This window comes from Pleurodeles waltl, chromosome 6, assembly GCF_031143425.1.
Source record: "Pleurodeles waltl isolate 20211129_DDA chromosome 6, aPleWal1.hap1.20221129, whole genome shotgun sequence".
Lineage (NCBI taxonomy): Eukaryota > Metazoa > Chordata > Amphibia > Caudata > Salamandridae > Pleurodeles > Pleurodeles waltl.
The window spans coordinates 379,860,195-379,873,686 of record NC_090445.1 but is presented as its reverse complement, the minus strand read 5'-3'; the positions used below and the strand labels follow the sequence as shown (position 1 = coordinate 379,873,686).

The following is a 13,492-nucleotide window of genomic DNA, read 5'->3' as shown; positions in this document are numbered from 1 at the left end:
CTAGAACCTTGCACGTAAAACAAAATAGGCTAACATTTACAACTACTTGAATAATATTCAAGTAGCAGTTGGGTGTCACTCACAATGTCATACATATGATGTATAGATGCCACACGTAAACACACAGCAAATACAGAAATATCACACGTAGGCAAGGGAGTAGCCAGAAAATTAAAATACCTCCCACTTTGAGCCAAAACTCTTATGGCACCAAACAAGCTTTGTAAGTCATCAAAGCCCTTCCCAGAAGAGCTTTCTTGTCTCTTCCATCAAGGATCTAGTAATTCATTCTTCCATCATCCACCATTTCACTTCTACATTCTGTCATCCATTCCTTCTTTAATTCATCAGTTAGGGCCAGATGTATCATCACGGCCCTTTGCGAGTCGGAAATAGCGATTTTTAAGAAATCGCTATTTCCGACTCGCAAAGAGCCATGTATCACATTACGATTCAGTAATAGCGATTTCTTAAAAATAGCAAATGCTATTACCGTATCGCAAATTGCGATACTGGCCCCATTCGCAGCTATGGGCCTGTTGGCCCATATGTGCGAATTTTCTGCATTTCCAAAATTGCGATTTCTGAACCAGAAATCGCAATTTTGGAAATGCAAAACCCCAGTGTGCTTGGGGCCTAAGGTACCCTCTGCTGCACCCCAAAAATGTTTTGGGGGACATGTAAGGTGCACACATGCCAAAAGGGCATGTGTGCTTTACATGTTCAATTTAAAAATGCATTTTAAATTTTGCACCAGGTTACCACCTGGTTTCATTTCATGGTATTTTGCATGTGCAAAATGCCATTCTGCGAAAAATCGCAATTTGCGATTTTATGCAGCATCGCCTTGCGATGTGGATTTTGCAAATCGCAATTTGCGACTCACAAAACCAGGTTGCAACGAAATTGCAATTTTAACGATTTCTTATTTGTGGTCTGCGAACGCCTTTCATGCATCGCAGACCACTTTTTTGCACTCGCTAGCGGCCGAATTTTGCGATTCGCACCGTTTGCGAGTGCAAAGAAATTTCATACATCTGGCCCTTAGTCTTTCACAATTCAGTCCATCCATCCATCTCTGTGCCTGTCCATATCAAAACCTATCCAACCATTTTCAAACCTATCGATTCTTCCATCCATCATTTCACTCATCCATCCCTCCGTCCACCCTTTCACTCATCCATCTATCCTTCCAATCATTCATCCACCCTTTCACTCTGTCCATCCGTCTACTCATCCATCCACACTTCCATCTATACATTCATTTACTCATCCATCCATTTACGCTTTCACCCATGTAGCTATACTTTCATTTACTCATCCATCCATCCATTTACTCATCCATCCATTCACCCTTTCACTTATCCATCCATCCTTCCTTCCATCCATTCTTTCACTTATCCACCCTTAAGTCTGTCTTTTCACTCAGGTGGTCTTTTCAGCTCCATTTGTTACTGCTGCTGCTGCTGACTCTGCCGTGTTTTAAACTGAGAGCCTGGCTAACTCTTAGTTCGAGGCCCACCTCCACCCACAGGCCCCCGCCTGCGCCTCATCCCTAGTTGCATCTGTATGTAAGTATCTTTCTGTCTCTTTTTACTTCTGGGTATCTCTCTGTCATTTTTTTTTTTTTTTCCTCTTCTTTCTTTCTTTTCTCGTTCTCTCTCCATCAGCCTTTCACTCTCCACGTGTTTCCTGCACCGCTGCTGTTCATGCGACCCCGCCCCCTTCCCTCGCTGCGAAGCGCTTTCCCACCCTCCCACCTCAAAGCTGACTGGGCCCCCCGCCTCCCTCCCCTTTTTAATGGCAGCGGATGCACGACCACACCAAAGACGAGTCCATCTGTGCCCGTCTGCACCTGGACCGTGCCCAGCACCACGAACCCTGGTCCTCCCACCTTCCATCGCTACAATGCAGAGACCCTCCACGTACTGAACACAGGACGATCCACTGCCTGCCATCTTGCATCACCCAGATATACCCATGGACCGTTCTCCTGCCTCCACTGCCACTGCACCCTCACCCTGCACCAAGCACCAGACCCTCCCACCGCTGAGCCATCGAACACCAACCCAGAAGGCCTCAGCTGCATCCTCCTCAACATTGGCTCCCTCCACAAACAGTCCATAGAACTCTGGGACCTTCTGGACTCCACCCGCCTGGACATCACCTTTCTCACTGACACTTGGACAAACCCAGCATCCGCACCAGACATCGCCATCCCCAGTGACAACACACTGCTCCACAAAGACAGCCTTCACACCCAGGCAGTACCCTGTACATCGTACACAAATCTTCCCTCTGTTTGACATGCACCGTAGAAGAACACTTCCCCCTCATGAAGCACGTCCATTTCCAGTTGCATGCCTGCAGGAGGCTTGGCTGGTTTGAAGTTGGTACCGAAGTTACTTACACTGTATACCAGGTCCAGTTATCCCTTATTAGTGAAATGTAGATAGTGTCTAGAAGCCAGACCCTCTAGAGGGTAGTGTGAATGAGGAGCCAAGGCCTAAGTATGAGACATGCAAAGCTCATGCAATGCCACTGTAGTCACACAGTACTCACAAACATGAAAGAAAATACTCAGAGTTACAAAAATAAAGGTACTTTATTTTAGTGACACAAATGCCAAAAATACCATAGAGACTATATTCCCACTAGTATGCAGAAATAGCTGTAAAAACAGATAGAAAACAGTGCAAATAATGAAAATCACAATAGTTGAATATGGGCCTGGGGGAACACAAACCATATACTAAGAAAGTGGAATGCAAAAGTAGGTTTCCCACCTAGGCAAGTGTAGTGTGTAGAGGGGCACTGCTAGTATTAGAAAACACGAAAGGTACGTAGAACCCATGCCAGAGCCCAGGAAAGCAGGAGTAAATCACAGCAACTTTCCTAGAACACACAAGAACATGAGAAAGAAGACATTGCAAGTACCAGAAGAGACTGCAAGACACCAACAATGGATTCCTGGACCTGAAGACCTCTGGAGGAAGAGGACCAAGTCCAAGAAGCACTGAAGAGTCCAGGGAGAACAGGAGCCCCTGCTAATCCGGATGAAGGTGCAAAAGAAGAACAACAGGTGAAGAACAACAGTCAGTACTGCACCCAAGAAGACAGATGCGGGTTCCTGGTTGGTGCAGAAGATATCCCACACAGGATGGATGATTGCAGTCTGGTTTGCGTTGCTGGATTCCACCAACAAGCCTTGGCACACGCAAAGCTTGTGGTTAGCAGAAAATGGCGATGCCCAGGACCAGGAGGGACATGGTGGACTCCACCCAGTAGGGGGTGGTCAGGGAGGGGCCTCAGCAACTCAAAGAGCACTCAGAAGGCAAGGCAGCATGCACAGGAGTCCCACAGCATGGGAACAAAGAAGGTGTAAAAGGAGGACCACACAGCACTACAACAAAGGGTCCCATGCCACCGGAGAACCACGCAGAAAGCTAGGCGTCACAGGAAGGAGTGCTGGGAGCCGGAGCAGCAGGGTGCACAAAGAACTTCATGGAAGGATGCCAACAAGCCTTGGCAACTGCAAAACACGCAGTGCATAGGGGTAATTGCCTTGTGTGGAGAGGCAAGCTCTTACATCCACCAAAGTTGGACAGTAGGACGTCAGGATCGTCAGGACCGCTTCAGTCCACCACCTGTAATGCTGGATCCAAGAATTTTGTCAGGACAGGGGACCCACACCACCCGTCTTCGCTGCAGAGGGGTGCCTGCTGAAGCAGGGGAGTGACTCCTTCACTACAAGGGAGATTCCTTTGTTCTTCTGTTGCTGGCTGAAGACAGGCTGTCCTCGGAGAATGCACAACCTGGAAACAGTTGCAATTGCTGGCTGGAGCTCAAGATAAAATGTTGCAGAAGTCATCTTAGCTTCTTTGCTGCAGTTTGTAAAGTTCCAGGAGGGTCCAGATGCAGTTTCTTCGGTAAGAAGGTGAAGTAAAGGATGGAGAGGATTCCTGCTAGAGTCTTCTAATCTGAATCTGAAGAACCATCCAAGAGAGAGACCCGAAATAGCCCTGTAAGCACCTATCAGGGTGGGGCTCAGATGTCACCTGCTGGCAACTGGCCACTCAGATGCTCCTGGAATCGAAGATGGCAAAACCCAGGGACCCTCTGGAGGAGCTCTGAGCACGACCCCTGGAGTGGAGATGGACAGGGGAGTGTTCACTCTGCTTTCCTTTCTCCAGTTTCACGCCAGAGTAGGGACTGGGGGTCCCTGAGCCGGTGTAGACTGGATCATGCAGGCAGGGCACCATCTGCGCCCTTCAAAGCATTTCCAGAGGCTTGGGGAGGCTACTCTTCCCAAGCCTGTAGCACCTATTTCCAAAGGGAGAGGGTGTAACACCCCTCTCCCAAAGGACGTCATTTGTTCTGCCTGGTAGGGCTTGAGCTGCTCAAGCAAAAGGAGGGCAGATACCTCTCTGAGAGGTGGCACCAGCTGGGGCTGCCTGGAAAACCTCTGAAGGCTAGAATGGCAATACTGGGGGTCCTCTAAGGAGCTCCCAGAGTGCATGTAATCATACAACCAATGCTTGGAAAAGCACTGGGGTATGATTCCAACATGTTTGATACCAAACATGCCTATTTTCGGAGTTACCATTATGTAGCTGAACATAAGTAGTGACGTATGTCCAGTACATGCGTAAAATGGCGTTCCCGCACTCACGAAGTCTGGAAAAATGGTCCTGGAGGTTGTGGGGGCACTTCTGCTAGTTCAGGGGTGCCCTCACACACAGGTACCCTGCATCCTGCCTTCAGGGCTGAAGGGATTGCCAGAGGGGTGACTTATAAGTGACCTGGTGCAGTGTAAATGACAGTGAAAGGGTGCATGCACCTTTTCACGCAGGCTGCAATGGCAGTTCTGCAGAAGCCTTTGCATAGGCACCTTATCAGTGGCAAAAAAATGCTGCCGCCCAAAGGGATCCCCTGGAACCGCAATGCCCTGGGTACCTAGGTACCATAAGATAGGGACTTATTGTGTGAGGCTGGCCTGGCTTATAGTGGGTACCAGATGGTACTTACACCTTGTGCCAGGTCCAGTTATCCCTTATTAGTAGATTAGTAGTGTTCTAGCAGCTTAGGCTGATAGAGATAGCTATAGCACAGCAGTGAAGGCTGAACTAGGAGACATGCAAAGCTCCTACTATACCACTTATATCATATAGGTACTATATCATAAGAAAGACAATACTCATAGTTACTCAAAATAAAGGTGCTTTATTTTAGTGACAATGTGGCAAAAATATCTCAGAGGGTATACTCCTTTAGGAGGTAAGTAAAATACACAAAATATACACACAAACCAAAATCAGGTAAGTAAACAGTTAGAAAAGTAGTGCAAACACTGTAGTATACAATAGGATGCAATAGGCCTGGGGACATCACAAACCATATAATCTGAAAGTGGAATGCGAACCACGAATGGACCCCTAGGCTAGTGTAGTGGGTAGAGGGTTGCTGGGAGTGTAAGAAACCACTAAGGGTGTCCAAGATACCCCACCACAAGACCCTGAAAAGTAGGAGTAAAGTGATACTACTTCCCCAGAAACACACTAAACTTGTGACAGAGGATTCTGCAAAGACCACAATAGACTGCAAAGCACTGAAGACGGATTCCTGGACCTGAGGACCTGCAAAGGAAGGGGACCAAGTCCAAGAGTCATGAAAGTGTCGGGGGGGCAGGAGAACAATAAACCCCGGATGACGGTGCAAAATGGCTGCCTCCAGATGGAAAAAGCTGAAGATTCTGCAACAACGAAAGGTGCCAGGAACTTCTCCTTTGTACAGAAGATGTACCACGGAGTGGTGGAGGAGGCAGAGTTGTTCCTTTGGAGAAAGACTGCAAACAAGCCTTGCTAGCTGCAAAGGTTGTGGTTGAAGAAAAAGGGTGCTGCCTGGGCCGAGGGAGAACCAGGATGTCGCCATTTGGGAGAGGAGACAGAGGGGGCCCTCCGCAACACATAGGGCCCACACACAAGAAGGCAACACCTGTAGAAGTTCTTGAACAGGTGTTCAAGAAAACTGAGCATGGCGGTCATCTCAACACTACAAAGGAGGGTCCCACGAAGCCGGTGGTCAACTCAGCGAGTTGAGCAATGCAGGATGGAGTGCTGGGGAAGTGGGCTAGGCTGTGCAAGAAGGATTCCTTGCAAAAGTGCACAGAAGCCCTAGCATCTGAAGTTCAAGCGGTGCACAGGATTACTCACTGGAGAGGAGAGGCAAGGACTTACCTCCTCCAAATTTGGACAGTTGGACCACTGGACAGTCTGGGTCACTTGGGTCCACCACCTGTGGCCCCGCTCGTCAGGATGAGAGGGGTCCCAGAGCACTGGTGACACTAAAGTTTGGTGCCTGCTGGAGCAGGGGGAAGATTCCGTCGACCCACAGGAGGTTTCTTCATGGCTTCCAGTGCAGGATGAAGGCAGGCAGCCCCCAAAGCATGCACCACAAGGAAAAAGTCAAGAAAGCCGGCAGGATTAGGCACTACAATGTCGCTGGTAGTCTTCTTGCTACTTTGTTGCAGTTTTGCAGGTGTCCTGGAGCAGTCAGGGGTCAATCCTTGGCAGAAGTCGAAGAGTGAGGTGCAGAGGAACTCTGGTGAATTCTTGCAATTCGTTAACAGAGGAAAAGCCCACAGGGGAGACCCTAAATAGCCTTCAGAGGAGGATTGGCCACCTAGTCAGGTAAGCACCATATCATGAGGGGTCTCTGACATCACCTGCTGGCACTGGCCACTCGGAGGCCTCCATTGTGCCCTCACACCTCTGGTTTCAAGATGGCAGAGGTCTGGGACACACTGCAGGAGCTTTGGGCACCACCCCTGGGGTGGTGATGGACAGGGGAGTGGTCACTCCCCTTTCCTTTGTCCAGTTTCGCTCCAGAGAAGGGACTGGAGGTTCCCTGAACCGGTGTACACTTGCTTATGCAAGGAGGGCACCATCTGTGCCCTTCAAAGCATTTCCACAGGCTGGGGGAGGCTACTCCTCCCCAGCCCTTAACACCTATTTCCAAAGAGAGAGGGTGTAACACCCTCTCTCAGAGGAAATTCTTTGTTCTGCCTTCCTGGGACTGGGCTGCCGAGACCCCAGGAGGGCAGAACCCTGTCTGTGAGTTGGCAGCAAAGGTAGCTGCAGAGAAAACCACAGAGAGCTTGTTTGGCAGTACCCAGGGTCTATAGTGGAGCCCCGGGGATGCATGGGATTGGCACCCCAATACCAGATTTGGCATGGGGGGACAATTCCATGATCTTAGACATGTTACATGGCCATATTTGGAGTTACCATTGTGAAGCTACATATAGGTATTGACCTATATGTAGTGCACACGTGTAATGGTGTCCCCGCACTCACAAAGTCCAGGGAAATTGCCCTGAACTATGTGGGGGCACCTTGGCTAGTGCCAGGGTGCCCTCACACTTAGTAACTTTGCACCTAACCTTCACCAAGTGAAGGTTAGACATATAGGTGACTTATAAGTTACTTAAGTGCAGTGTAAAATGGCTGTGAAATAACGTGGACATTATTTTATTCAGGCTGCAGTGGCAGTCCTGTGTAAGAATTGTCTGAGCTCCCTCTGGGTGGCAAAAGAAATGCTGCAGCCCATAGGGATCTCCTGGAACCCCAATACCCTGGGAACCTATGTACAATATAGGGAATTATAAGGGTGTTCCAGTGTGCCAATTAGAATTGGTAAAAATGGTCACTAGCCTACAGTGACAATTTTAAAGGCAGAGAGAGCATGAGCACTGAGGTTCTGGTTAGCAGAGCCTCAGTGACACAGATAGTCACTACACAGGTACACAAATTCAGGCCACAAACTATGAGCACTGGGGTCCTGGCTAGCAGGATCACAGTGAGACAGGCAAAACAAACTGACACACAAGTAAAAATGGGGGTAACATGCCAGGCAAGATGGTACTTTACTACATCCTCTCTGAGCCCCAAATTCTTCAACATCTACATGGCTCTGCTCACATCCATCATCAGGAACCACGGGCTGACCATCATCCACTATGCCAACGATACCCAGCTGATCATCTCACTGACCAAAAACCCAATTACTGCCAAGAAGATTTTCCACAACGGGATGGAAGCCATCACTGCCTGGATGAAGGACAGCTGCCTCAAGCTCAACTCTGACAAGACTGAGATCCTCATTCTGGGACCATCCACATTGGCCTGGGATGACTCCTAGTAGCCATAGACCCCCCACCCCACACACACACACACCCCAACAAACCTGGACTCATCGCTCACCAAAACCTGCCAAGTCAACTCAGTCGCTTCCTCCTGCTTTTAGACACTTCTCCAGAAGATCTACAAATGGATTCCAAAGGACTGCCACTAAACCCTAACTCATGCCCTGGTTACTAGCAGACTCAACTATTTCCACACCCTCTACACCTGTACCACACGGAAGAACCTGAAGAAACTACAGCACATCCAAAACACCTCCGCCAGACTCATCCTGGACATTCCTGGCTGCAAACATATCTCCAATCACTTAACAGACCTCCACTGGCTTTCTATTGAGAAAAGAATTAACTTCAAGCTCCTTGTCCAGGCTTACAAGGCCCTCCATGACCTAGGACCTGCTTACCTCAACCACAGCATCACCTTCTTCTCCCCCATCAGACCTCTCCGATCCACTCAATAAGCACTAGCCACCGTACCCCACATACGTAAGACCTCGGCTGGTGGAAGATCTTTCGCCTACCTCGTGGCAAAAAGCTGGAGCACCTCAGGCAGTCACCATTACTACCTTGATTCAGGAAGGACCTTAAAACCTGTCTCTTCAACTGAAGCTCAGAGGACTAACTCCCTAGCGCCTTGAGACCTTTACAGATGAGTAGTTGCACTTAATAAACCCTGATTTGATTTGATTTGACTCATCTATCCACCCATCCATCCTGTCAATCATCCATACATACTTTAGCTCATCCATCCATCCTCCCTTTAACTCTTCATCCCCTTTTATATAGCCATACATCCTTCCATTTACCCATCCATCCATCTACTCATCCACTTATTAATCCATTCATTGAACTTATTACCCATCCATCCTTTCACTCATTATCCATTCTTTCTCTCCTCCATCCATGCATCCTTGTCTACCTACCCTCCCTGTCACTCATTCATCCATCCTTACAACTGCTTTTTCACTCAAATGTCAACTCTTTCACTTATCCATACACCCATCATTTCACTCATCCATCCACCCTTTCACTCACCCATCATCCGTCATTTCACTCCATCTATCATTCCTGGGTCTCACCCATCTACCATCCACCGTTTCACCCATGCAGACAGAAAAGGCCAATCAAAAACTCCACACTCCTGTAGTTCCTAAAGCAAGGGGTGTGGGGGCAGGTTTATGATGCCCCTGCACATAGGCAATCAGAAAACTTGGAAGTTATGAGTCATGCATGATGCGCAGTGCCAGGACGTGAGGTGACTGTGACATAGGGTTGTTTCCTTTTGTTCACAGTTTTATATAGCACAAACTCAGCCCAAGGTCTTTGGAACGTTTTACATGAGTACTGATTATATTACAATTTTTTTTTTGTTTTTTTGTATTTTTTAAGGCACGGGGAAACGTAAGTGATTTGCCCAGAACCACATCATTTAGAGCCAACCCAACGACTTGGGACTTGTACTTGGTTCCTTAGTTCTATAAAACTACGTCATGCCCTGCGAGGCCCAGGAGAGGGAGTTTCATCCTCTGGGCTTCACAGCAATAGCGTAGCGCTGCAAGGCCAAGTAGAGAAGGCCTCCTGCCTTGGGCCTCGCAGCCCTGGATAACGGCTGCATGGCCCAGGGAAGGGGGCTCCATGCCTGGACCTTGCAGCCTGACCCAGGGAAGTGTGCTTACTAAACACTGCTGCTATGCCAGTCTGATCTGACTGCTCCCTCCTTCCCCAACCCAACTTTCCTCACCTGATAATTTCCGGCTGGTCCTTGGAACAAAAGGGCCTTCTCTTGCCTAGCAACTCAAAACAAAAAGGGCAGACAAGGCTTCAGGGCAGGTTTTTTTGGGGGGAGTCCCATAGCACTGTGAGCCAATACAACAGATGGCTTTGCTGCTGCCCACTTCCACACCAATTGTTTTCCTCCCCCAAAATCCTGCACCCCCAGCAATGCCACCACGACCTAGGCCCAGAAAGTTCAAGACACTTAACTGACAAAATACATTTGCGATGTGATCAGATGGGGGAAGGGGCACAGGAGGAGTGGGGGATGACTGCTACTGTGGTCTTTCGAAGGGATGCGGGCCCCACTTTTTAGACCTTAATGCGGGGCCCTGGGCAGCTGCCCACACTGCCCATGCCTAGGACCGGCCCTGGAAAAGATACTCAAGACTTCAAAATAGTAAAACGTTCTTTTGCGTTTACATGTGTCTGAATATTTGATTTATTTCTTGTTTTATATAGTGGTCACATAAGAAGTCGCTTCATAGCACTACTAAAAAAAGAACCTGATCACAAACCGCTGAAATCCCTGGATAGAAACCTGCCCTTAAGCCACATGGCACGGACTCATTACATGGGGCAAATGTATGTTCACATGATATGTAATGAATTATATTAAATTGATGAGATTCACATTTAAAAAATAATAAGGAGTGTAAAGAGGAAGTTTATTTTGATGATATATGTTCATGCACCATCTGACTGCTTTTCAATAATAGTTAAAAAAAATAATATATAAAGTGTATGTATAAGAAGTGTATCCAATAGCATACATATATTTAGATGTATATGTACTTTATATCTAGCAAAGTTTGCACCTCGACTTTAAGTGGAACATCGACCAATTCAAGTGAATGGTAGATAGGTTGTGCCATCACTTTCTGTGAAGAAGTGCTATCCTTGTATAGGTCAATTAGTCCACCCATATATTTTTAGGGCTTATTTTCCACTTACTTGGTGCGAGGTATGGCAGCATGGGTGTGCTGCGCTGTTGACTGATGCTAAACAAAATGAATGTTTGGTTCATAATTAAGGAGACTGGGCAAGGTGGCATATTTCAACTCCAAACAAGACTCATGGGTCAACGTATCTCGGTGGCCGTGCAAGACAGTTTGCCTTAGATGTAGACTATAAGACCTGATATTGGCCCCAATGATACCTTAGAGAACTTAGGCCCATATTTATACTTTTTTTAGCACCGCATTTGCGCCACTTTTTTACGCAAAAGCGGCGCAAACTTACAAAAAACAATTGTATTTTGTGAGTTTGCGTCACTTTTGCGTCAAAAAATGGCACAAATGTGGCGCTAAAAAAGTATAAATATGGGCATTGGTTTCCATGCCTTTAGTTTCCTTTCTCTCAGTCTCACCATTCCAGTCCCTCTCTAATATTCGCATCCTCATTTCTTCTTCACCCCTTCCTCCTTCAACCTCACACACCGCTAATCCTCATCCACCCACATCCGTCCCTTCCACTTCTTCAAACTCATACCCCAACGCCTCCATCATCAGGCCCTTGCCCCTCCGTTTCCTCCCTCTCTCCTCATCTCTTACTGTCTCACCCCCCAACCAGAGCCTGGCCCTCCATCTGCATCCTAGCTGCCCCTTTGTCCTCATCCTCCCACCCCTAGATCCTCACCGCCCTGTCTTTCCATACTCCTACAATTTACCTCTTCTCTCACACATCTCAAAATCCTCATCTCCATCCAGATCTGGCCCCACCTGTTCACTCTCATTTCCCCAGCTCTGCCACCCCCTCTCTACCTATCTCTCTATCCTCAACAGCACTCCCCTCCATCCTCCTTTCCCTTCTATTCAGCCCCATCCCCCCTCTCCATCCCCTCTCCTCATCCTCTGCTCCCCACGGCTCCATCTCCTTCTGCACATTTCCTCATTGCCTCTTCATCCTAGTCTCCAGCTACCCGTCTATCTGCACCTCCTTCACCCAGCTAGCCTCTTCTTCTCTTGCTCCTCCACTCTCATCTCCTCATAACTCCTCTGTCCTTGTCTACGCATCACCCGCCCACTGCCCCTTCCATCCATCCTCTTCTCACAGCAGTGGTCGAAGTTGGCTCTCTGGTTACACACAGACCTCTGCAGTGCATTAACTAATGGAGGTTTCATAATGTACTATAGTGCATTTCCAAATGAGTAACAACTTTTTAAAATGTATTTTACATTTAAGCTGCATGTTATTTTATATGTAGTTACCTGACGACGAGAGACCAAAAAAGCTTACATTTTTTTTCTTTTGAGCAACATCTTTGACCCCGGTCCCACTGAATGCAACTTCACATTTCCTTCCCATACTTTTTTTAATGCACTTCGAACGCTGTCTTGCAGCCCCTGCATTATTTTCTTCCCTGCGCCTCCAAAAGTGATCCCGTTTCCACTCATCTCCTCCCGAGAACCTCTCAATCTGTCTTTCCTTCCGTGCCTCAATTCTCTCTCCATCCCTACATTGGCTTTTTCAGTAACTATTAGTACCTATTCTCTTTCGTGTCATCCTTCGTCCTTAATGCTCCTCTGCCATTCCATACTAATGTCCTTTTTCTCTCCCGTCCTCCAACCTCGCCTCTCCACTTGCATCCCACGCCTTCATCCTCAACTCCCCTTTCATCCTGCGTCTTAAACTCACTGCCCAGTCCTTGCCCTCGCATCTAGCAGTATCTCGCTCCGTCTCCTCAATTGGGCCTTACACACGCTCACCTGCTGCTGTGGGACTGTTCCTCCTCTGTGGTGCCCACGTCCTCTCTCCGCTGAGGGTTTTGAGGGTTCGGATCCATTGGGAGAGTGAAAACCGTGGTACATACAGCACGTGAGACAAAAAAGGCAAACCGGGGGACGAGGCGTACAATCAACTTTAAGATGCCACACAGCGAGGGTAGACGAAACTTCTTTACTCAGCGAGCAGCGAATGGGTCGCACTCATCGGACTGGGCCACGGCGCGGCTTCTTGTATGCTCCAGCTGACCGCCTGGCGCTGCTCCAAGCCCCCATCTGGATACCCGCCACCGAGGCGTGATGAAGCCGGCCCAAGTGACGAGCATTTTTACTGTACTGCGCATGCCAGAGACACCGCCTACCACAAGACAATACAGTCTCTCAAAGCAGTCTTGAACGTGATTTCTAGCCAAGCCTGTGTGGGCCGTAAACACTCCGCTGCAGCACAGCATCAAAGCTTTTAAGGAGCTCCTGCAGCTGCAACCCTCATTCTAACCCGGAGTCATCAGTCTGTGGAACTTGGCACTTGCATGGCTTCTGGCCCAGTACCCTATAGCAGCTGTTTAGGAATTCGGCTGGCAGTTCTTCGGAGACCAGTGGAGGGGTCCCCGAAAGGTCCCGTTCCCATAGCATCACCGAAGACGGGACAGTGCTCTATGAAAGTATTGGGCCGTTACTCTCCGACGTCAGGGGCTCCAGCTGTTTTATTGTCTGTTGTACAGACAGGTTTAGATTTTTCACGAGCCTCATGTGTCATAAAAACACACATACTGATAGGTATAATGCTACATAGAGG

At 48.3% G+C, this 13,492-nt stretch overlaps 1 protein-coding gene across 2 annotated transcripts in view; it reads right to left on the bottom strand.

Annotated features, from left to right (window-relative positions):
• Positions 1 to 13,034, bottom strand: part of LOC138299769 (purine nucleoside phosphorylase-like) — a 248,556-nt gene extending 235,522 nt beyond the window's left edge. The window contains exon 1 of one of the 2 annotated variants that reach the window (XM_069238310.1): positions 12,682 to 13,034. In XM_069238310.1, coding sequence (XP_069094411.1) covers positions 12,682 to 12,758 — 77 coding nt within the window. In that variant the 5' untranslated portion in view covers positions 12,759 to 13,034. The remainder of the gene's footprint in view (positions 1 to 12,681) is intronic. The other variant, XM_069238311.1, reaches the window with a different exon arrangement.
• Positions 13,035 to 13,492: the final 458 nt, after the last annotated feature.